The sequence below is a fragment of the Monodelphis domestica genome, chromosome 2 (genome assembly GCF_027887165.1).
Source record: "Monodelphis domestica isolate mMonDom1 chromosome 2, mMonDom1.pri, whole genome shotgun sequence".
Lineage (NCBI taxonomy): Eukaryota > Metazoa > Chordata > Mammalia > Didelphimorphia > Didelphidae > Monodelphis > Monodelphis domestica.
In genome coordinates, this window is record NC_077228.1 from 179,515,614 (window position 1) to 179,539,108 (window position 23,495).

The 23,495-nt window shown below is 38.9% G+C and overlaps 1 protein-coding gene across 2 annotated transcripts in view; it reads right to left on the minus strand.

Annotated features, from left to right (window-relative positions):
* The window catches only part of CLTC (clathrin heavy chain), a 73,788-nt gene extending 56,533 nt beyond the window's left edge, over nt 1–17,255 (minus strand). For both annotated transcript variants that reach the window (XM_007481784.3, XM_016430314.2), the window contains exon 1: nt 14,818–17,255. In XM_007481784.3, coding sequence (XP_007481846.1) covers nt 14,818–14,859 — 42 coding nt within the window. In that variant the 5' untranslated portion in view covers nt 14,860–17,255. The remainder of the gene's footprint in view (nt 1–14,817) is intronic.
* Nucleotides 17,256–23,495: the final 6,240 nt, after the last annotated feature.

A 23,495-nucleotide genomic window follows, 5' to 3' on the forward strand; every position in this document is an offset into this window, starting at 1 on the left:
GATGTTTGAGATATGAAGTTTACAGGCAAAACAAAGTTTAGTGGAGGGGGCAACCCAGTAGCTCAGTGGATTGAGAGCCAGACCTAGAGATGGGAGGTCCTAGGTTCAAATCTGGTCTCAGATACTTCCTAGCTGTGTGACTCTGGGCAAGTCACTTAACCCCCATTGCCTAGCCCATACCACTCTTCTGCCTTAAAGCCAATACACAGTATTGATTCCAATACAGAAGGTAAGGGTTTTAAAAAAAAAAAGTTTAGTGGAAAACTTTGCCCTACAAGGCTAAAAGCTGAAAAAAAAAAAACAAAAAAAGAGGTTGTCAAATAGAAGAAAATCATTAGAAGCAGCTTTTGCCCCAGATTATGTTCAAGTCAGTCATTTAAAAAATTCTTTCTTCCGGATAACTACACAAAACTTCCCAATATTTTCTAATTTCAGTTAAGTCAACACTTTTAAAATTAAGCAGATAACAGATATTAATATAATCAGACCTACCTATCTCATATGTGAGTTTCAAATTAAATAAGAATGGTGAAGAAAATGCTAAATGTTATCTCAGGTACCTGCAAATGCAGATTATTTGAATCTCTAACTTGTTAAAAAAATTTTTTTAAGTTCTAAGTCTAGGATATTTTCATGTATATTTCTGTCCTAAATCATAAACTTAGTTTTTTCTACCTAAGTTTAGCCTTTTTAAAATAGAAAAGCAACTCCAAACTTTGTTCTTTAGTTTGCCTAATGTTTTCTAGGAAAAAAGAGAGTCCTAAAAGAAATCTTCTAGCCCTTAGTCTGAAAGACACAGGCCATCCTAACAAAGTTACTAGCTCAACTACCTGAAGTAATCATCTCCAAAAATTTGTTATCACACATTTCCAATATGTATACCTTTACTTGCAAATTATTTATATCTATTACATTTATATCTATTACTACATACATTTATATCTATTACCACATACATTATCAAACTTAAAACATTTTTTAAAAGATGAGATAAAGATGAATATGTGATAAGAAAATTTAATACAGAGCTACTAAAATTTATCAAGTGGGGAAATGACATGACATTTTCCTACATTTTAGGAAAATCACTTTGACAACTGTGGAGGGTGGACTGTGGAGACTAGAGAAAGAGAAACCAATTAAAAAGCTTTTGCAATAATCCAAATCAGAGATGAAGACATTTCAGCCACGGTAGTGCTCATCTAAGCTGAAAGATGGGGAGAGATACAAAATGTATAAACAACTACATTTGACAAGTGGGTAACTGGGTGAGAAAAAAGGAGTGAACACCAAAACTGTGAACCTAGTAAACAAAAGGTCCTTCACAGTAACTGAGAAGTTAGGAAAAGTTGTATGTAAATAATGAGATCTGAAATGAACATTATATAAACTATCCATTCCTACTCATCACTGTGTAACTTATTCTGTCCTACTCCAAATGAAGATCACAAAGTCCACCTTCCAAATGCCATTTCTCAGGGCTACAATGTGATCTTCAGGAAAGGACATATGGATTTTTTCTACTCCTGCAATGGGTGCTAGGTAATGTTTAGGTGTTAATTGTCTTTAAAGGCTGATTGTGGCTCACCAGTAAGAAGGTTGGGAGTTTTATCCAGCACAAAGAATACTGGAATAATGGCAGATCCCACAATATTCCTTATAGGGGAAATATAACTCATATTTTCATCCTTCAAATGGTAGACCACATACTTTGTGATCTCTACTTTGAAGACTTCTGGTCTACTGAGAAACACACCTGGAGGTAGGAGGGAGGCAGGATGGACAGGCAGTACCTCAACTCTAATTAACCATCTGGAAAAGTATATATAAACTGGTGGGGTCACAGAATCCACTCTTATGCAAAGAAAACATTTTACTGCAACATTCAAGGATGAAAATAATATATGAGCAGTTTTAGTTATGACTAACATCCATCATGAAATTAGTTTAAGATTATCCCTTTTTAAAAAAAATTTTTTTTAATTATCCCTTTAAATGGGGTTTTAGAAGGATACCATATAGCTAAGTTCAGATGAGTATTTTCCAGTCTTTTGCCTTGCAAAATTTAAAAGTTTCTTCTTGCAACTCAGGTAGGCATTTCCTGGCATTCAATCTCAGATTTATGTATCTACAAATGGCATACTTAAGATTGTCAGTGCTAATAAAACAGAATGGCTCAGGGTAATGATTTCTACTAGAGGCACTTAAGTCATGTATGATCACATCTGAAAAGTAAAGTCAACAGAAAACAGCTTTACTGTAATTGTACCAGTTCCTGGAAAGCAATTTCTAGAACTTTAAATATCCATAGAAATTCTAGGGAAGAACTCAATGATTCATTGCTTTAGCTTAAATACTGTACCCATCTTGCATATGTGACAGTAAGAAATGAACTGGTTTCACAATTAATGCTAGCCTTTACATTTTTTAGGATCCTTCCTCTTTGTTCTGCCTGGATAGTTCAAATATAAAGGCAATGTTAGCTTAGCTCAAATGAACTATGAATAACTATTTCGAAATTACATACAATGCTATTTCCGCTATTGTAAGTTTTCTGCAAAGAGGAAAAAAGGTATTTTTGATTCTTGATAAAGACATGAAAATAGCTCTTACTACAGCAGAACTCAAATGGTCAGAGGTAAGGGTTTTTGTTTTTTTATTTTTTTGATCCAGACATGAATTCATATGTATAAGAAACTTACCAGTAGAAATTACATTGACATATGCAGATCTGCCATTTAAGTTATAGGCTTCAAAGAGTTTTCTAGGGTACTGATAGGTTAAATGATTTTCACATAGCTATTATGTGTCAGGGACAAGACGAATTATGACTGAGAGGTCAATTCTAATACACTATGCTACCTTTTCTTCCAACATTTAATGTTTGGAATTCTTTACATTTTAATTCAGGTCTTTATTATATTGTGGCACGGTAACCTAATGGAATATCAAAATGCAGGTAATTGTGTCTGAAGTAATTATCCTATAGAGTTAATTTAGCACAGTTCTATTTCACAACATTCTCCAACAAGAGACTGACTATAACTTCCAATGAAAATGTGCTGACAATAGTCAATCCACTGAGTTCTTCCTGGAAGTCAGCAGATTCTGTCATATGAAACTACAGTTGCTGAGTTCTTCCAAAGGAAGGGAAGAAAAATGCTGAGAAAGCAGCATTCCTTAAATTCAGAGGATAACAGGATATCAACCATTGTTCTCAGTAGAAAGAACCTCAAAGGTTTATCTTTATAAAACTCTAAATTCCTTGCTGTAACAATGTTAGGTAATGGGCATACTGTTCAGTTGAATTTTGATATGAGAGCAGTATCAACTAAACTTGTTCCTATTCTATATTCTTTCTTTTGAAGTAGTTCATCTTACAAAGGAAACTGGAAAGGCATGAACCATTCAACAGAACTAAAAATGCAAATTCACAAGCACAGCATTTTATCTTTAAAAATTCTACAGCTTTTAACCAAGCAGAGAAACTGAATATCTTTAAGGAATATGTTCATGCACAATTAGAGGTCAAAGATTTTTTAGAAATAATTGGTTTTGTCTATTATTCTAAGAAACCTAGATGCATCTAAGTATTGTAAGATTTTTCTAGTTTGTCAACAATAACTAGTGAAAAGAATGCCTACAAAATGACTGAAATTCACTCAAGATCTGGGAGAGAAAAGAACTACTAAAGTGATGTAGCATTATTAAGAAACACGATGAGATTTCATATCTGAACTAAAGCTTCAGATGTTAATGAATGACTGAAAATTTGCTTTCTCTAAGAACTCCTCCTTCTCCACCATCACTATTCCTCCCTTTCCAAACTGGCTGTTGAAACATTCAAGTACCTGTTAGAGACTGATAAATAGAAAGGAGGCTTAATTTCTAAGCAATTCTTAAAACAAATAATAAAATTAGGTACCTGCCTAACTACAATGAGCAGAAAAGTAATTTTACTAAGCCTATAAGAAACTTCATATTTGCATAAAAATCACACCATCAAGCCTAATTATTTGAGTCTATTACAGCCTTTATATATAAAGCCACTTGATTTGGTATTAACTTATTAATACCAATTATTTATTAAGTACCAAACAAGAATAAGGCTCTCTGGTAGGTTCTAACAAATGAAACTGTCTTTGTTCTCTAGTATAGTATAGTAATGGAGGAAAAATGCATCCAAAAACCCAAAATAATCAGAGGAGATTAAGCCACTACCGCACTAGGGAATCAGGGTAGTCTTCACAAGAGTAAGCAGCACCTGAGATGCCTGAAGATTAGATGACTACTCTGATGTCCTCCTTGTACAATCTTTGTAAGAACCAAAGCAGAGCTCTACTGAGGGTTTTAAGATCTTCAGAGCTCTAAATAATCCAAGGAAAATGTATTAAATATCATTCTGAATTAATTTTAAAGTCAAGTTCTTAAATTTAAAAGTCTCATAACAACAGTTATTTCTATGGCTCAGTTCTTTAACTTGGATTTTTTTTTAAGTGAAGTCAAGGAGAAATACAGCTTGGCAAACTACTTTAGGAACTTGCAGAGGAAAGCAAAATCAATTCAATAGTGTTTACATGCAAAAAAAAATCAAATTTCAGACTACACAATTTTAACTTTTGGTCAGATCTTTGTATACACAGTGAGATTTTTCCTTATGGGTTTAGAATCAATAATTTTAAATAGATTTAGTGACTGGTACCTATGTCTTCCTATTTGACATCTAAAATAATTCTTATCAGGGGGGCAGTTGGGTAGCCAGCCACAGTGGATTGAGAGCCAGGGTCAGAGATGGGAGGTCCTGGGTTCAAATGTGACCTCAGACACTTGCTAGACCCTGGGCAAGTCACTTAACCCCCATTGCCTAGCCCATACCACTCGTCTGCCTTGGAACCAATACATATTGGTTCCAAGACAGAAGGTAAGGGCCCCAAAAATAAATAAATAAATCTTATCAGATGTTAAAACAACTTAAAATCAAGGTAATCTTAACATATTCCTTTTCTATTCAGACAAAAATGTCAGATGATAATAAGTCTTAATTATTTTCAAGTAATTTATTATTCTACATTCCTATAAAACATTTTAAAAGAAACAGCATGGCACAGTGGATAGAGGGCCAGCCTTGGATTCAGGAAAGCCTGGATTAAAGGTCTGCATCTGACACTGTGTGACCCAGAGCAAGTCACAATCACAGAACAGTTGATGAGTTTCATCAGAAGAATAATTTTCCTCACCAAGCATCTCCTATACAAATGAAATCACAGGACTGGACCAAAAAAAAGTGTGTGTGTGTGTGTGTGGGGGGGGGGGCAGGCAGGGAGGAGAGAGATATGTTTAAAGTTGTAAGACCAAAATCTTTTGAGAGTATGTTTGAAGATTTTATCAGGAAAGTGTAGCCATTACATATTCTTAGCCAAAAGAGGATATTCTTCTATTGGGAACAGGACTGTCTTCAACTACTGGTGACACTGAGAGGTATGAGGGAGACAAAGATACCTAGTCTTCTCTAAAGTCCTACACCATAATACTTCATCATGTAGATATGACCTTATAGACTTAAAGGTTATTGCTAGAAAGTGACAAACTCTGAAAGAGCTTGATAAGATGGAAATGTTCATAGTATTGAGGGAAAAAACTCCAAGATTTGGAGCGAGAGCATTTGGGTTTATATTCTGGCTCTTCATATTTACTATCAACCATGACCCCAGTGGACCTCAATTTCCTCATTTTTAAAAAGGAGAGTAAGGGAGGATTTACTATGTGCCAAACACTGTGCTTATAAATATTATCTCATTTGTTCCTCACAACCACCCTGCAAGTTAGATGCTACAGTGCCTTCCCTAGCGTCACACAATTCGTAAGTGTCTGAGGCTGCATTTGAGCTCAGGCTTCCTTGCCTTCAGGTATTCTATCCCCAGCACTTCCTGAATGTCTCTGGCTGTTCAAGTCAAGGATCTTTGAATTATTCAAAGCTGGTCCATTTGTATTTTTCAAATATTCATTCAAGGATGTTCAAGGTACATGCATTAATGACCTATCCTGTTGTAAGGTGCTGTTTTGAGTATTTAGTGCTTTTGGCTATAAAAACAGCATAAATCCTTTGGTATACTAAATTAAAATGGAAGTTAAGTAGTTTCAATTATTTTTTACCTCTGCCATATATTTCCAACATGTCACACTAATACTTTGTATTTCATGATACCTTAGCAGGCTCTTTCTGGGAATACATAAAGACAGTAAGTAGCTAAAGAGGATTAGACTAAGTGAAGTTGGGGGTTATTGGTAGCTTTTTTTGTTTATGGGTGAAAGTAGATAGGATTTGAAGCTAAAGTTAAGGGAAAATGAAGATGTAAAAAGGTCCTGAAAATTTATTCAAAAGACAAAATTACATGGAAATGTTAGGATATAGGTTATATGGCTCTGAAATAATTCCAAGTACTACTAATGATTTTCTTTCTCTCCAAAAAGGAACTTTTAATATGCTTTACAAGTCTTACATAAACTAAAAATCTGTCACCACAGACCTAAAAATTGTAGAGAAAAAACTCCCAAAACAGCCATCTTGCCTCACAGCTAGTATTGACACACTAACTTTAGCAAAGGGTGGGGTAGCGAGGAAATGGGTAGGGAGAGTGAACAAGTACACAAAAAAGATCTTAATAATTAAACATAATTTTTTTTCATTTTCAAACTACTTAATGATTCTCTTTATAAGTGGTATAACAAACCATAGAGATAGACATTCAAGAGTTCTAATTATATCAAGATTATTATACCTTGTAGTTCCTACTATGCCACCTAAAAGCAATGAGAACTCAGCTAGAAAACTAATAAGTTTGATTTATATCTCTAAATACAAACAGCACTTCACTACAACATATGTATGCTGACTGAATAAAAAGAAATTATTTCCTTCAAGGTTTGGGGGGTGGACTTTAAGCCCAATTTTTAAACTCAGAATTAAATCTGAGATAGAAAAGCTGCAAGGGGTAGGCAACAGGAGTTGTGACTGATCACACAACGCTAGAAAGTGTCTTGAGGGCAGATTTGAACCCAGGTCCTTCCAACTTTAGGTCTAGCACTTCAGATCTAGCACTGGGCTACCTAACTGCCCCCCCTTCTCTCATTAAAATATCATTTCTTTAAAAGAAACAATTTTTAACAAATAACTCCTTAAAAAAAACTTAAAAAAAAAACTGCTTTCCCCTAAAAACTTAAAAGATCATATTTACCCAATTATTTAGAAAAAAGAAGTATTTTTGTGTCCTGGCTTTCCATAGAGGTTTGTAATCATATTGAGTGAACCTGGTCTGGTATGGGGGGTGGAGAGAAGTTTGCTTTGGGGGTCAGGATCTGATTGAATTCCACTAAATGATATGCCTCTATTCATAATCTTCCCTCTTCAAGGAAAGAAAGAAAACCAAATAATTTCAATAACTGCCAAATAAAGTAATTCTTAATTTTTGTTTTGTTTTGTTTTAAAGAACAGGAAATACCAACTGTGCATATCTATGTATATTAGATCTCATCCTTATGCTACTGGAGTCTATCTTGCTCATGAAGTTTTCTTGGTCAATGTGGTCAACTGAACTTTTTTTTGTAGTTTAACTTGTTAAATTCAGATCATATACACTCAAGATGTGTTAGGTTAATAGAAAATGAGAGATAAAATTTGAAATTTCATATCACAAAGTCAGGTAGGTTCTCTGGTATGAAAGACAGGACTTGCATCACAAACTGAAATTAAAGCTTTGAGGATATTTGTGGGCTCTTGGCCAAGAATGGAGGGAGCATCAAGAATTTACTGTTTAAGGAATTAAGTATCTAAATATCAGCTTCAGCTAAATTTATATTGAGGGACAGTGCCCTTATTTAATACAAAGGACTACATATGAATAAAAAGCTATGAATTCACTGTTCTGTGAGAAGACAAAGCAACCCCTTTCAGAAGGGCATTTGTAAAATACTAATAAAACAAAGTTTTTCTGTCTATTTAGAATCATCATGTGGGTTTCATAGATTCTTTTGGAAACTATCATTTTATTTTTAAAAAGCAAACAAACTGGAAATTGACTAGATTAGCTTTTCTCTCAATGATGCATATTAAGAACACAAATACAAGTAGTCAAGAGTCGGTTATATCACTTGTAAGAGAGTCTATTTTCCTTCTGTATTACTACTGTTTCCATCACCTTTTCTATAAGGGATTTATAGGGATTTCAATGTGGAGTAGCCTAATCTTGTACCTCTCTACCAGAACCTCTTCAAATATAGACCAACTTGGAGCCCTATTATCTTCACTCAACAGGCACTTGGGAGTTCTAACATTTGTCCAAAGCACAGCCCTGGGTAACTGTCATTCAAAATAAAGTATTATATCAAAGTTGTCATTATTTTTTAAAAACCCTTACCCTTGGACTTTGAATCTTAACTATCAGTTCCCAAGGCAGAAGATCAGTAAAGTCTAACCAACTGGGATTAAGAGACTTCACAAAGCCTCATAGCTAGGAAGAGTCTGAGACCAAATTTGAATGTAGGAGGACCTCCCATCTTAGCTTTCTATCCATAGAGTGGCCTTGCTGACTCAAAAATTGTCATTATTAATTTAAGTGGCACTGCATATTATTTCAGATGCAAGGCAAAGGTAATGTCTTAAGTTTCCACAGATAGCCCGGAGAGATCCCTGCAGAAGAGGAACATAATAATGGTTCTATGGGGATATGAGTGGGGATGTAGACTCTAAATGATCACTCTATTGCAAATATTAATAATATGGAAATGGGTCTTGATCAATGATACATGTAAAACCCAGTTGAACTGCTCATTGGCTATAGGAGGGGGGAGGGAAGAGGGGAGGAAAAAGAATACAAATCAGGTAACCCATGGACAAATATTCTAAATTAAATAAATATTTTTTTTTTAAAGAGGAACATTATGTAGTACTGCAAGAGCACTTCTTCCTTAGGTCCTAAAACCTAGCAATTACCAAAGTGATGTATTACTACCACAAGATAAGCTATGTATAAGCTTTATTGTAGCCATTAGTTTATGAAGGAAACATTACTACTGGTATACTTAGCAGCTTTTCTGTATTTGTTTTTCTAAATACACTGAGACTATGACCAACACGTTCTAGACCCCTTCAATTTTTACTGTCTGTTACATAAACTTATGCTATTACAATTTCCAGCAAGATTACTCACATAAGTAGAATATTTGAATTTTTTTAAGACAAAGAAGAAAGGAATAGTCTAGAGGATCTAGATTTAGAGCTGGAATGGGCCTTAGCAGTCTCCTAGTCCAGGAATAAACCTTCAAAACACACAGCTTTAAGTGAATCAGGACCTGAATCCAAATGCCCTTATTCTGAGCCTACATTCACTGGACCATGCCATCTCACTATCACTGACTATCAAAACTGTAAGGACTCTTGACAATCACCTAGTCTTCCTCTTTCTACCCACCTCCTTTATATAATAGATGAGTAAACTTATACCCATTGTTGTTAAGGGACTCATCCAAGGGCCAAAACCCTAGTTAATTAGTAGAGTAAGAATTAGAACCTACTTAGGTCTTCCAACGCCTAATCCAATAGGAATAGTTAGACTAGATGTACAGGGCCCCTTCCAGGCCTAGGGTGTATGCTCCTTACTGATAAGAGTTCCCTGTAACTAGCCAAGTCTAAACCCAAAATGTTATCTGCTACTATTCTCCAGCTCTCTTCATACCATGCCTACCTAAATCACCTGTGATGTGGTTGTCTATTCCCAACCTGGGCTCTGGGGTTTATGATCCGTGAGAGTTCTCAAAACACACTAACCTAGGAAGCAGCTAGGTACCTCAGTGGATTGGGATTGAAAGCCAGACCTAAACACAGGAAGTTTTGGGTTCAAATCTGATTTCAAGATACTTCCAACGATGTGACCCTAGTTAGGACATTTAAGCCTCATTTTTCCTATCCCTTACTACTCTTCTGCCTTGGAACTAATACAAAGTACTGATTCTAAGATGGAAAGTAAGTGTTAAAAAAAAAATAGACTAACCTAGAACCACCATGCTGCACACTGCTCTCCAACTATTTTCATTACAAGGTTATAACACTATTCCCCCTTTTCCACCTCTAACAGTAGGACCAGGAAATCAAATTCACAATACCATTCCCAGGAAGGACATATCGATCAATTGCTCTATTGCTCTATTCACCATCTATGACTTCTCAGGTAAAACACCTTTCCCTAGCTACCACTCTCTAATATCTATCTTCAATCATTAGAACGTAAGATCCTATAAGTCAAAGACTATCTTGCTTTTTGTGTCTGTATCCCCAGAGCTTGCCACAGTGCTAGATACACAGTAAGTGCTTAATAAATGCTATTTCCTTCATTCAAGATTCAACTGCCTCACTTTTAGAATTTTTAATAGTACAATATCTGAAAAATAATGTACAAGGAAATTTTACAACAAAACAATTCTACAACTGTATTTAAGTATCCAGAACCAATGTCATCCTTTCAAATATTTGTTCCAGTTAAAGTTGCTTCTCTTCCTCTCCCTGCCCAATATTATATATGTATGCTTTAACACAAAATCTCAACATAGTTAACTATAATTTCTGATTGGGGAATAGGTCAATTTTTTTTAGCTAAATTTCTGCAAGAAAGGATAATTAACATTAATAATCTCTGCTATCATGGAATTTGTAGTAATAATAGCATTTATATATCACTTTAAGATCTGTGAAATACTTTCCATATGTTATCTCACTTGATCTGATATAGAGAGCCATAAAGGTACAAAGTAGATTTTGCAAGGCCAAAAACAGACCCAGTCACTGATGTAAGAAAAATCTGCCAGAGCAGTTTTTAGCTGAGATGAATATGAATGGTAGCAATCCAACAAGACTTCTTGGAGAAAGGGCACCTAAGCTAGACCCTGAATAAAGGGGAAAAAAATTAGATAGGTAGAAATGTGGAGGGAGTACTTCAGGCACAAGGGATGGTCTGTGCAAGATAAAACCTGAAGATAATTAAGTAGTCCATTTTGACTGGAACAGTAAGCACTGTAGTACAACTCAAACAGAACGCAGAAAGTCTCAAATGCCAGGTAGAGTTTATATTTTATCCTACAGGTCACTGGGAGTACAGAAGAACAAGAAACACATGGTTAAATCTATATGATGGTTGGTTTATAGGGAGGAGACCAGTTAGGAGAGTAATGTTCAAGGAGGTAATTAATAGTTAAACTAGGATGGCAACAGTGTGAGGAGGAGGCAGCAAAAGGAAGGCATGGAAGCAAAGTCTAAGGTAGAAAATAAGATAAATTCACTATCACAGTTTTTCTAGAAAAAGCATGAAAGTCATATCCAATGTCTAGAAACTAAAGTTATTTTTAGGCTCAATGCTAAGTTTTATATTAGATCAAGTACAAGAAGTTTAAAGAATATGGTGGGGGCAGCTGGATGGATCAGTGGATTGAGAGCCAGGTTCTAGAGACTGGAGGCCCTAGGTTCAAATGTGACCTCAGATACTTCCTAGCTGTGTGACCCTGGGCAAGTCACTTAACCTCAATTGCCTAGCCCTTACCACTCTTCTGCCTTGGGATCAATACATAGTATTGATCCCAAGGCAGAAGGTATGGGTTATTAAAAATATAAAATATAAAACTATAAAAATATTTAAAATATAAAATTATTTTTAAAAAGAATTAAAAAATAAAGAATATGGTGCAAAGTTCAATAAAACCTCTCAAAATAATGTAATTTTAATGTAACCTTGGACAAATCACTTCAACTATAACATAAGGGGACTAGATAGCCCAAATCCCTTCTAATTGTACTTGATACAATCAATTATAATCAGAAGCTAACTATGCTGAGTCAACTTATCAAGATTTTTGAGGAGCAAAATGAGCATTAAGTGACTTAGTTAAATGTCAGTTCTATAGGCTTCAAACTGATATATACTGTTGTTAATCAGTGAAACAAGTTCATTCACAACTATATGCAATTTGATCACTTTCATCTCATGAGATTATCCATTACTACAATTTAAACGACATAGGAATTTCCCTTCCCAGGATGCACCATGAAACACCAGCTGATTCTGAAGAACATAGTTAAGTTGGGGGGAGGGGAGAGAAGATATAGCTTCCTGGTCATAAGCCAAACCTGCTCTGTCAAGCAAGCATACGTAGTTCTACCATCACAACTGCACACTTCACATCTATTTATTCACCAAAGAGAAGGGAAAAGGTCAAAGGTAAAACCAACTAAAAATTTCCAGAACCTGGGAATACAATGGCATATGCTATACCTGATAGAAAAAGAGCAATAGTTTGAAAGTTCAAAGTAGAAGCTAAGGTTCCTATCAATGAACATAAGGCTATAGAATCAAGTCACAGTTAGTTTTTCAAACATCTTAAAACAGGTTATACAACCTTTATACCCAAGTTCCTCAATTCTTATTTATTCAAACATTATTAAGCAATTACTCTGTAATATACAAAGCAGAGTACTAGGAGAAACGCAAACACACTTTGTGGGCAGGAACCATGCCAAAAAGTTATTCCCTTTTTCAATTAAAATTGTTTCCCTCAGGTTTCCTACAAATTGCATAAATTAATTTTCTGAGACCATCAGCTTCTGTACATACTCTAATGATCTCACTTTAAATGAGATATCAGAAATAAATGAAAGCGCCACATTAAAAAGATACTGTTAAATTTATTTCACCTAAATATTCTTATGTTTTGAAGATATACTGAACTATTGAAGTCGCAAGTTTACTATCCTACATCCTTTGAAAGTATATTGCACAAAACTGTATAAAAGCACCCTTGCAAATAAACTTTAAAAAAAAAATCCAAGGTATCTATTTTTACCTATTTTGTTCAAACTCTATTTCAGTGGTGATATATATGGCCTATTAAAAAAAATCAATGAGTATTAGTTAAGTTCTCATTTTTTAAATCTTTTCTTCTACCTATCCAGTACATTTCTATAAATAAATGGATAAGTGGATATTGTTCTATTACTCTCAAATTTACAAGAGATTTGGGGTTCAAGAGATTATCTGGAGAGCTTCACTTCTGCAGTTAAAAAAAAGATGTCAGATAAACCTGCTTTTTAAAAACTTATGTTCTGCACACATCTATGTGGAAAATTATTGCAGAAAATCTACTTTGAATACTAGTTTTCATAGTCCCTTCCTTCTTCCCGAGTCTACACAATTCCTCAATTTTCACAAAAAGGCAACCTTATCACAACCAAAAAATAATAAAGATTTAAATTTCTCTTCACTCATTCCACCACTAAAAATCAAATTTAATATTCTGACCTCTTGAGAATATTGCCAAAGTGTATTGTTACAGCACAGAATGCTTTATTCTAGCCATGATTAGAAAAGCTTAAAATAAGTTTTGTCCCAAATACCACTGTTTCTTTAATCTTTCTAAATAGTTTTTTTGCAATACAAGTTTAAAAAATGAAACATTTGCTTTTTGTCTTGCATATATCAGCAAAGATATTAGCCTAATACTAGGTATCAGTGGCCTAAATAACAGTAGATTCTTCCAATAGGACGTTTGCTCAGCTGTCCCAGCTATAAGAGAAAAAAAGTTAACAAAAATATTCTTAGATGGGGGAAGAAAACCCCCCACAGGTTCGATATCACTACCTGATATCAATATTACATTCTTTATTTTAAAAAACAAAAAAAACTAGCCCCTTATGAGTCTGAACTGAGGTCCATTCATTTGGGAGGATATTGTTTCAGCCAAGGTGATATAGGCACTAGAAATAGGGTGGGATCCAAAAACAGAGGTAGAAAGTCCTATCCTAGCCCACTTCAATAATGCACCTGCCAGCAGGCACTGGGCCAACTCAGCCTGTATCTCCCAACACAAGACACAGTTTTATAGACTCCTAACATTAGGGAAGGTCCTTATAAACTAAATGACAGTGAGGACTCGGGGACTCTGCAGGTCAATCGCAAGCCAGATTCTCTCCACCTGGGGGCCCTATTCCATTGAGACATCCATGAGATGCCCCCAGCTCCACAGCCGCTTTAACCTGGCCTCAATCTCCAACAGGCCTCGGTGCCCCTGAACGTCTCACACAGTCATCCTAGATCCCTAAAACCAAGTGGAGTCACGCTTTTTAGTTTCTCCACCGAGAAAAGGAAAGATACCCTCTCCCCCCTGTTATATCCTCCACCAAGGACCTTGGCCCTATAGAGTGCCCAGTGGACACTGGCTCAAATCATTATGTTCCCTTTTTAGGGGTTTCAGGAGCTGTGACCTTCCCTGTCCAATGGCTCAGGGAAAGACGAGAGGCAGACAGCTTCCCCCACCCCCTTTGAAAGGTGCCCTTCCAGTCGCAGAGAGCCGCAGAGGGAGGAGGAAAGAGCTTCTGCTAGTACTCCTCCATCTCCTTTAGTCCCCCTCCCCCATTCCAGGGCGCCAACATGATGGGGGGGGGGGAAGAGAAATGGAGGGGATGTCAACCTCCCCCACCCCGCCACCCTCAGGTGGAGAAGGCGACTCCCAGAGGAGAAAAGGAAGAGTCTGCCCGGCTGCGGGTGCGCAGCACCTGACACCAGAGCACGGCCACAACCCTCATCTCCTTCCCCTTTCCAGATTCTGTCTATAGCTCTCCCACCACAGCACCCTCCCTCCTCCTCGCCGCCCAACCCAGCCTCAGCCCCCACCGGGCCCCTGCTGCGGCCCTGGCCCAGCCGAGTCCGAAGTCTATCGCCCCGCACAAGTCCCAGCCCTGGCTGGGGCCCCAACGCCAACCCCAGCGGGCGGCGGCCCCACCTGGAGATGCTCCTGGAAACGGATAGGCAGGATCTGGGCCATGGCGCTGCCGGGGGCTCCTGTCTCCTCCTGTCACTGGGTTTGCGGGGCTGAGGCCGCCGGGGCTCTCCGCAAGGGGGAGAAGGAAAAGGGGAGGGGGAAGGTCGGGCGCGGCGGGGCTGCTCTCCGGGGTGCAGGTGGGGGGGGTGGACTGGCGGGCAGGCAGGCGGACGGACGGACAAGCTCGGGCCGGGGGCGGAGGCTCCTGGGGCTGGGAGAGCCGCAATGGCGGAACCGGGCGCAGCGCAGACTCCGGAAACGGCTGAGCCCGGCGGAAGGATCTCTGGGGCAGAGCTTTGGCCGGACCCAGAGCAAAGCACTCCCTCCGCCTTATGTACCCCTCCCCCAGAAGACGACGCCCGGCCGGGCGCAAGAATTCGGAGCGCAGTGCGCAAGCCAAGCGGTCTTATTGCTCCGACTAAAGCTGTAGTCCCCTAAGACCCCGAGGAACTATTTTCTAGGACTCATCACTTTCCCCTCCCTCTCACTTTTCCTCCCCAACCCCCATCTTTTTTTTTTTGCATTTTGCCACATCATGCGACTAGGGTGGAGCAACGTCATTTCCGTGGGCGGTTTGGGGTCCGCCCACACGCTTCCGGGCACACGTGACACGGGAAGGGAGGGCAAGTAGCTCCCCTACTGCTGGTTTGGGTGTTGGTGGCGGATCGGGAACCCATCGGTCAGGGTCGGAAAGCTGCGGCAGCAATGTTTCAGGTCCCGGTGAACTGAGGCAAATTTCCTCCCTACCCCGTGTTTTGCGGCCCGCCTATCTGAGGTCGGGGCGCCGGCAGGCGAGCGATCCAGAGGGTTGGCCTCCCTCCTCCCCCCTCCCCGTGACTCAGGAAAACCGCCTCTGTTTCTTGGAGGGCGGGCGCAGGGGCCCAGCTTTAGCCGTGCCAGCTGCCTCCTCGCCCCCTCCTAGTTTCGTGGGGTGGGTGCCCCACGACAAGATTAAAATCCCAACGCACCCACCCACCCCCTTTAATACAGCCCACTCTGGGAAACTGAGGTGTAGGCCAACGTCCAGGCTTGCTCCCCTTCATTCATTCATTCATTCCTTCATTCCACAATCTTCCTTCTGCCAAACTGCTGCGGCTGAAGGGCCTGGAAGTAGTTGGACAGGACCTGCAATATTCTAGGCGTGGACGAAAGTAGGAAGCTGTTTAAATAAAATCTGATCCTTGCCTTCCTGGACCTTGTGAACCAAGCATTCCCAGGTATTGCTTCAGAGGGAAAGCACAGGATTTGGAGTCAGTTCAGGATAGAGATATGGAATCCAGAAGTTCAAATTGCATCTGTCACTAATAATAACTAGCATTTATAGTAATAACTAGCACTTTAAAATTTGCAAAGTAAATTACAAATATCTCATTTGAACCTCAACAATACTGAAAAGCATTATCCCTATTTTACAGATGAGAAAATAGGGCAGACAGTTTAAGTGACTTGCCCACAACGATGGTAAGCCTCCCAGGTTGGATTTGAACTCAGATTTTTATTTCAAATTCGCCAAGCTACTGAGCCACCTAGCTACTTTTGAGAGCTTGAGCAAGTGATTTTTCCTTATCTGTAGAATTAACTGAAAGATTGCTAGTCTCTTACTGTTCTGTGAACCACTTTAAGAGAATAGTTTAGTAGAACATGCCTGTGTACTTTGAACAGAATGATTGTATATATAACATACTAACATTTATTATATATTGCATATAAAATGGCCAGTGGCAATAAACTGCTTGGAATTATTGAAAGTTCTGAGCTCCTTACCAAATGTGAAAATATGATTTTACCATATCTCTTCTTCCTATTAATTGAACTCAACCTCATTGTTATGCTGGTACAGATGTGGCATAAATTATGACAAGGATTTAAATTAATCACAAAAAGAATTAGAATAAATTAAGGAACATTGGAAATCACCTGAATATATGATCCACTCAATGCATAGATATAGAAGAATGGGTCAGGACTACACCTCAAGAATTTTCAAGTTTGAGAATATAATGTGACATATAAACAAGAACTCCTCTGATGATCCAAGATCATGATGATCTGGATGCTCAATAATGACTCACATTTGTATAGCACTTGGAAGGTTTATAAATCATTCTTTTTAACAACTCTGAGGTAGGTACTTACTTCTCTGTAAGGAAACAGGCTTCAGGTGCGATGACTTGCATACCTATGGAACTGCTAATCTCAAACTTCTTTATAGCAATGAAAACTATAATTCTCTGACAGATGCTGCAGATGAACAGAAATCCTTTATTTCTGCATAGGATATGAATCTCAGCTCTTCAAAGCTTTTGTCAGCAGCTCTAGCAATTTCCAGAAAACTGGAAAGGTTATGGACATGAGCCAACTACACTAGCACAGTGAAGACAAGCCTATTACCAAAAGATTGCCCACCAATTACAGGCCACAGCAACTTATCTACTGAAATGTGAAGTGGTTGTAGTCCTTGTCAATGGAGAAAATACCCACACTGAGGAAACTAGAAATCTTGTAGTATTTATCAATAATATAGTAAGGAGTGGAAGAAATTAGACCGCATTTTATCTTTTTTTTAGAAAAATGGGGGGAAGAGGGGCAACTGGGTGGCTCAGTGAATGGAGAGCCAGGCCTAAAGACAGGAGATCCTAAATTTAAATCTCAGACATTTCCTGGGCAAGTCATTTAACTTCCCTTACCTCTCTTCTGCCTTGGAACCAATACACAGTATTGATTCTAAAATAGAAAGTAAGGGTTTAAAAAAAATACATTCTGGAAATTTTCAAACCATGGGGGAAAAGTATATTTTGTAAAAGCTATTGAAAAGATAATTTCTTAAGAAAAAGGAAATAATCAGTATTGACTTTTAATGCCTTTTATTAATTTAAAGATATTATGTTGGTTTAGGAAAATAAAATATAATATAAAATTAATATCCTGGGTTTGAGAGAAGATTTTCTATGCTTATATATTAACTTATGTCTTGATTCGGCTTACACATTATCTGAAACAGGGGCCAAGAGCTATGTCATGAAAAGCCCTTGCTACTGGGTTGCAAGAAAGTCAGGTTGCATTCTTCCACCATATACTTGAAAATAATAATGAATAGTTGAACAAATCTCTTACCTTTGTCACCCTCTCTCCCAAACCCATCCCACTGTCTCTTTGCTGAGATATGATAGTTCAAAAGACAAAAGACTTGGATTCAAATTCTGCTTGTAACCACTTGTATCTCCTTAGACAAATCATTTAATTGCTCTCATCTGTAAAATCAAGGAATTGAATAAGATTTCTCCTAAATTCCTTCCCTGCTCAATATCTGTGATCCTCCCTATCACCCAAATTCTTAACATCCTCCTTCCTCGACTACCAAATCCATTCAGTTGCCCATCTCTTTTATCCATCTCCTCAACCCACACTGCAACCACCCTAGTTCAAGCCTTTATCACCTCTCACCCAAACTACAGTCTAACCCTAATAGCATCTAAATTGGATTCCCTACTTGCAATTTCCTTTCCAGTTCTACTCTAGTGCCAAAATAATCAGACACAAGCCTGACCATATTACTCCCTGCTCAGAACACTTTAATGGCTCTCAGTTTGCTTTAAGATAAGGTACAAACTTCTTAATTTATTCCTTTCCTCTGAAACTCTCCCTTCTTTCTGACAATTTTACTACTGTTTAGGGTCCACCAGCCTCTTATTGAGGCAGTTAGGTGACATTGAGCCTGGAGTCAGGAAGAAGAGTTGAAATCCAGCCTCAGATACTAGTTGTTTGACTGTGAGCACATCACTTACCCTCTGCTTGCCTCAGTTTCCTCAGTTGCAAAAAGGGAATATTAATAGTATCTACCTTGCAGGGTTGTTGTGATGGAGTATGGGGATGATATTTGTAAAGCCTTTAAAAGCCCCAGTACCTGGCACATGGTAAGGTACTATATAAATGCTTATTCCCCCCTTCCAATCTCCCAGGCTCACAACCTAGGGGTCATTGTGAGCTACTTACTCTTACCCTCTATAACCAGTCTGTTCCCAATACTTGTCAGTTTTACCTATCTTGGTAACTTACCTCAAATACAAACCCTTCTCTGACACTGCCACCACCTTATGAAGAATCTTAAATCACCTCATACCTAGACTTACTGCATTCCCTGCTAGTTGGTCTACCTGCCACAAGACTCTTACTTACTTAAGTCCATCCTTTACTCAACCTTCAATATGATCTTCCTGAAGTTTAGGTCTGACCATTTCAGCCCCCTACTCAATAAGTCCCATCCCTTCTTGGGATCAAAAAGTACCTCTGGTGTTCAAAGTCTTTCATAACTTACCCTTCCTGTCTTTCCTATTTTCCTACACCTCATACCTCCTCTTCCAGAATTACTCAGCAATCCAGTGACACTTCCTTGCTGTTCCTCAAAAAAGTTCTCACTCCCAACTCTGGGTATTTTCATTGACTATCTTCTATGCCTAGAAGGCTTTCCCTCCTGATCTCCTAACTTTTTTTTCAGTCACGTCTGACTCTTTCTGACTTGATTTGGGATTTTCTCTTTTTTTTATTTTTTTATTCAGTCAATTTCAAACATTATACCTTGGTTACAAGAATCATATTCTTTTTCTTCCTCCCCTCCCCCTGCCCATCCCGTAGCCAACGCGCAATTCCACTGGGTATTACATGTGACCTTGATCAGAACCTATTTCCATGTTTTTGATGTTTGCACTAGGATGTTCATTCAGAGTCTACATCCCCAATCATATCCCCTCAACCCATGTAATCAAGCAGTTGTGGTTTGTTTTTTTTCGGTGTTTCTACTCCGACAGTTTTTCCTTTGAAGGTGGATAGTCTTCTTTCTCACAGATCCCTCCGGGTTGTTCAGGATCACTGCATTGCCAATAATGAAGAAGTCCATTACATTCGATTGTACCACAGTGTGTCAGTCTCTGTGTACAGTGCTTTCCTGGTTCTGCTTCTTTTGCTCTGCATCACTTCCTGGAGGTTGTTCCAGTCTCCATGGAATTCCTCCACTTTATTATTCCTTTTAGCACAATAGTATTCCATCACCAACATATACCACAATTTGTTCAGCCATTCCCCAATTGAAGGGCATACCCTCATTTTCCAATTTTTGGTCACCACAAAGAGCACAGCTATGAATATTTTTGTACAAGTCTTTTTCCTTATTATCTCTTTGGGGTACAAACCCAGCAGTGCTATGGCTGGATCAAAGGGCAGACAGTCTTTTAGCGCCCTTTGGGCATAGTTCCATATTGCCTTCCAGAATGGTTGGATCAATTCACAACTCCACCAGCAATGCATTAATGTCCCGACTTTGCCATATCTCCTCCAGCATTCATTACTTTCCATTGCTGTTGTTAACTTTGGATGATTCTCTTGAGTTCTGTGCTTGGACATCAAATTTTCTGTTCAGGTCTGGTCTTTTCTTTATGAATTCTTGGAATTCTTCTATTTTGTTGAATGACCATACTTTCCCCTATAAGAATATAGTCAGTTTTGATGGGTAGTTGATTCTTGGTTATAGATCTAGTTCCCTTGCTTTCCGGAATATCATATTCCATGCCTTTCAGTCTTTCAGTGTGGATGCAGCCAGATCCTGCGTTATCCTCACTGTGGTTCCGTGGTATCTGAATGACTTCTTCTTGGCAGCTTGTAATATCTTTTCTTTGGTCTGATCGTTCTTGAATTTGGCTATAACATTCCTGGGTGTTGTCAGTTGGGGATTAAGTACAGGAGGTGATCTGTGGATTCTTTCAATCTCTACTTTCCCCTCGCGTTCTAGGATATCATGGCAGTTTAGTAATTTCCTGTAGTATTATGTCCAGGCTTTTCCTTTTGTCATGGTCTTCTGGTAGACCAATGATTCTTAAATTGTCTCTCCTTGAATGATTTTCTAAATCCTCTGTTTTGTGAATAAGATGCTTCATATTTTCCTCAATTTTTTCATTCTTTTGGTGTTGTTTTATAGTGTCCTGCTGCCTTGTGAGGTCACTTAATTCTAGTTGTTGTATTCTGGTTCTTAAAGACTGGATTTCATTCCTGGCTTTTTGGTCATCCTTTTCCTTCTGGTCTGATTTTCTTTGGAGGTCATCTTTCATCCTCTTTACTTCATCTTTCATCTCCTTATTCTCATCTTTCATCTTCTTCACCTCATATTTCATCTCCTTTGCCTCATTTTCCAGCTGGTTGATTTTCGCTTTCAAGACACTATTTTCTCTTTCCAGATGATTTATCTTAGTTTTTAAGTTCTTTTCTCAATTGTCTTCAGCCTCTTTTAATTGTGTTTTGAATTTCATTTTGAGTTCTTCCAAAGCCTGTATCCACTTCACTGGGATTTCTGATTTTTCCTTTGCTGATCCCTCCCCCTCTGTTTCATTCGTTCTTTGCTTATTACCTGTACAGAAGCTGTCTATTGTAATTTCTTTCTTCCTTTTCTGTTGTTTGCTCATATTTACCCCTTCTTTGCTCCCCATATTCATCTGTGCTCTTGCTCCTCTCATTTTTTTTTTTGGTTTTTGGGCTGTCAGTCTCCCCTCTTGGAGTTTTGTCAGATCCCTAGGTACAGTCTCTGAGGGAGGAATGTTGGCTTTCCTGTCCTCTGGAGGCTTTTGATCGGATTAAGTTCAACTGGGTTGGTCTGGATGTGCCCTGAGGCAAAAACCTCTGGTGAGACTGGAGCCAGATGGAAGGACCCAGCCACGGGGCTGCAGACTCTTCGGTCTCTCACTAGCTGCTTCCCTGCCACCTGTGTTGGATGCTCTGAGCCTGGTGCATCACTGCTCACAAGGTAGACCCTCTAGACCAGTGACTTTGCCTGCTCAGAGGTTCCTGTCCTTGCTGGAGGCCCTGCACTCTAGGGGGGAGGGGTCCTGGCCTCCCTGAGATCTGAGGATTCCTTGATGGGATTAGGTTCAACTGGGTTGGTCTGGATGTGCCCCAAGGCAAAAACCTCTGGCAAGACTGGAGACAGATGGAAGGACCCAGCCAAGGGGCTGCAGGCTCTTCGGTCTCTCACTGGCTGCTTCCCTGCCACCTGTGTTGGAAGCTCTGAGCCTGGTGCAGCGCTGCTCACTAGGTACACCCTCCAGACCAGCACCTTTGCCCACCCAGAGGTTCCCGCTGCCGCTGGGGGCTCAGTGCTCTGGGTTGGGGGGGAAGGGTCCTGGGACCTTCTTTTGCCTTCCCCTTAGACCCAAGTGTTCTCGGATTCTGGCTTTTGGGGGGAGGCATACCTTTTGAATTGAGTCCAGAAGGAGGGTTCCCCACTTCTGTCCTGTTAAGTTTGAATTACAGTCCCCTAGGAGCATTCAGTTTGTGATTGGTAAGGAAGGGTTTTCAGAGGTCTGAACTTTTGCTGCTTCTAAGCTGCCATCTTGATTCCGCCCCTCCATTTGGCATTTTCTTGACAAAGATCCTGGAATGGTTTGCCATTTCCTTCTCCAGTCTATTTTACAGATGTGGAAACTGAAGTAAACAGGGTTAAATGACTTGTCCAGGATCATGCAGCTATAAGTTTCAGAGGCCATATTTTAATTCAGGGAGATGAATCTTCCTGACTCCAAGGCCAGCACTCTATCCTCTGTGCTACCTCACTGCCCACCTTACTCATTTCCTTCAAGTACTAGCTAGAATCCTACTTTCTACAAGAAATCTTTTCCAATCCCCCTTAATTCTAGTACCTTCCCTCTGCTGGTTATCTCAAATTTGTCTTGTGTATAGTTTGTACATAGTTGTTTTCTTGTCACTTCCCTCATTAGACTAAGCTTCTTAAGAGCAGAAATTGCCTTTTGTTTTTTTTATTTTTGTATCCCCAGTGCTTAGCACTTTGCCTGCCTTATAGCAGACACTTGATAAATGCTTATTGAGTCACTGATTTAGCCTTTCTTAAAAGAACATCCTCCACAACCTAGTTTCAACCTGTCTTTCCATTCTACCTTGTATTGTATATTCCTCATTCCATGCAAAGGGAACTCTTCTCTAATTCTAGAACTTAGCATTTCACTTCTGGACTACATCCATTTGCACATTCAGTCCACAATGCAATCTCTGCTTTTAGGATTTCTTTCATCAAAGCTCAGCTCAGATGTCATTTCTTCTAATTAACCTTCCCCTTTCTCAGCTGTTATTCTTCAATACTTTGCCAGATCTCTCCTTTGCTTCCTTTACTCCTTCCCACCCCCCAATAGAATGGAAGTAAGAATGCCCTTGAGAGACAAAATCTTTCATCCATGTCTTTGTATAGCCAATGCACAGAACATAATAGTTTAGTAAGTAGTTATTGAATATTTGGTGACTAAATTTAAAAAAAATGCATTTCCTATTGCTAGGCACAGTACTAAATACTGGGAATACAAATATACTCCCTATTCTCAAAGAGGGCATTCCAATAGAAGGTCACAACTGAAATGGAGAAGTGGTAGCCAGGGAGGGGTCTGAAGTCACAGAGAAGGTAATTAGAGCATTAGGGTAGTTCAATTGATACAGCTTTTGAAGAAACAAAAGAAGGCATGGAATTCCAGGGCAAAGCAGCAGAGACATTACCCACAATGCCAAGGTAGTTGGAATAAATGACTAGGCTAAAAAAATGACCTTGTAGATGAGGTCAGGAATAACATTGTTTGATAAACTTGCTAAGATTG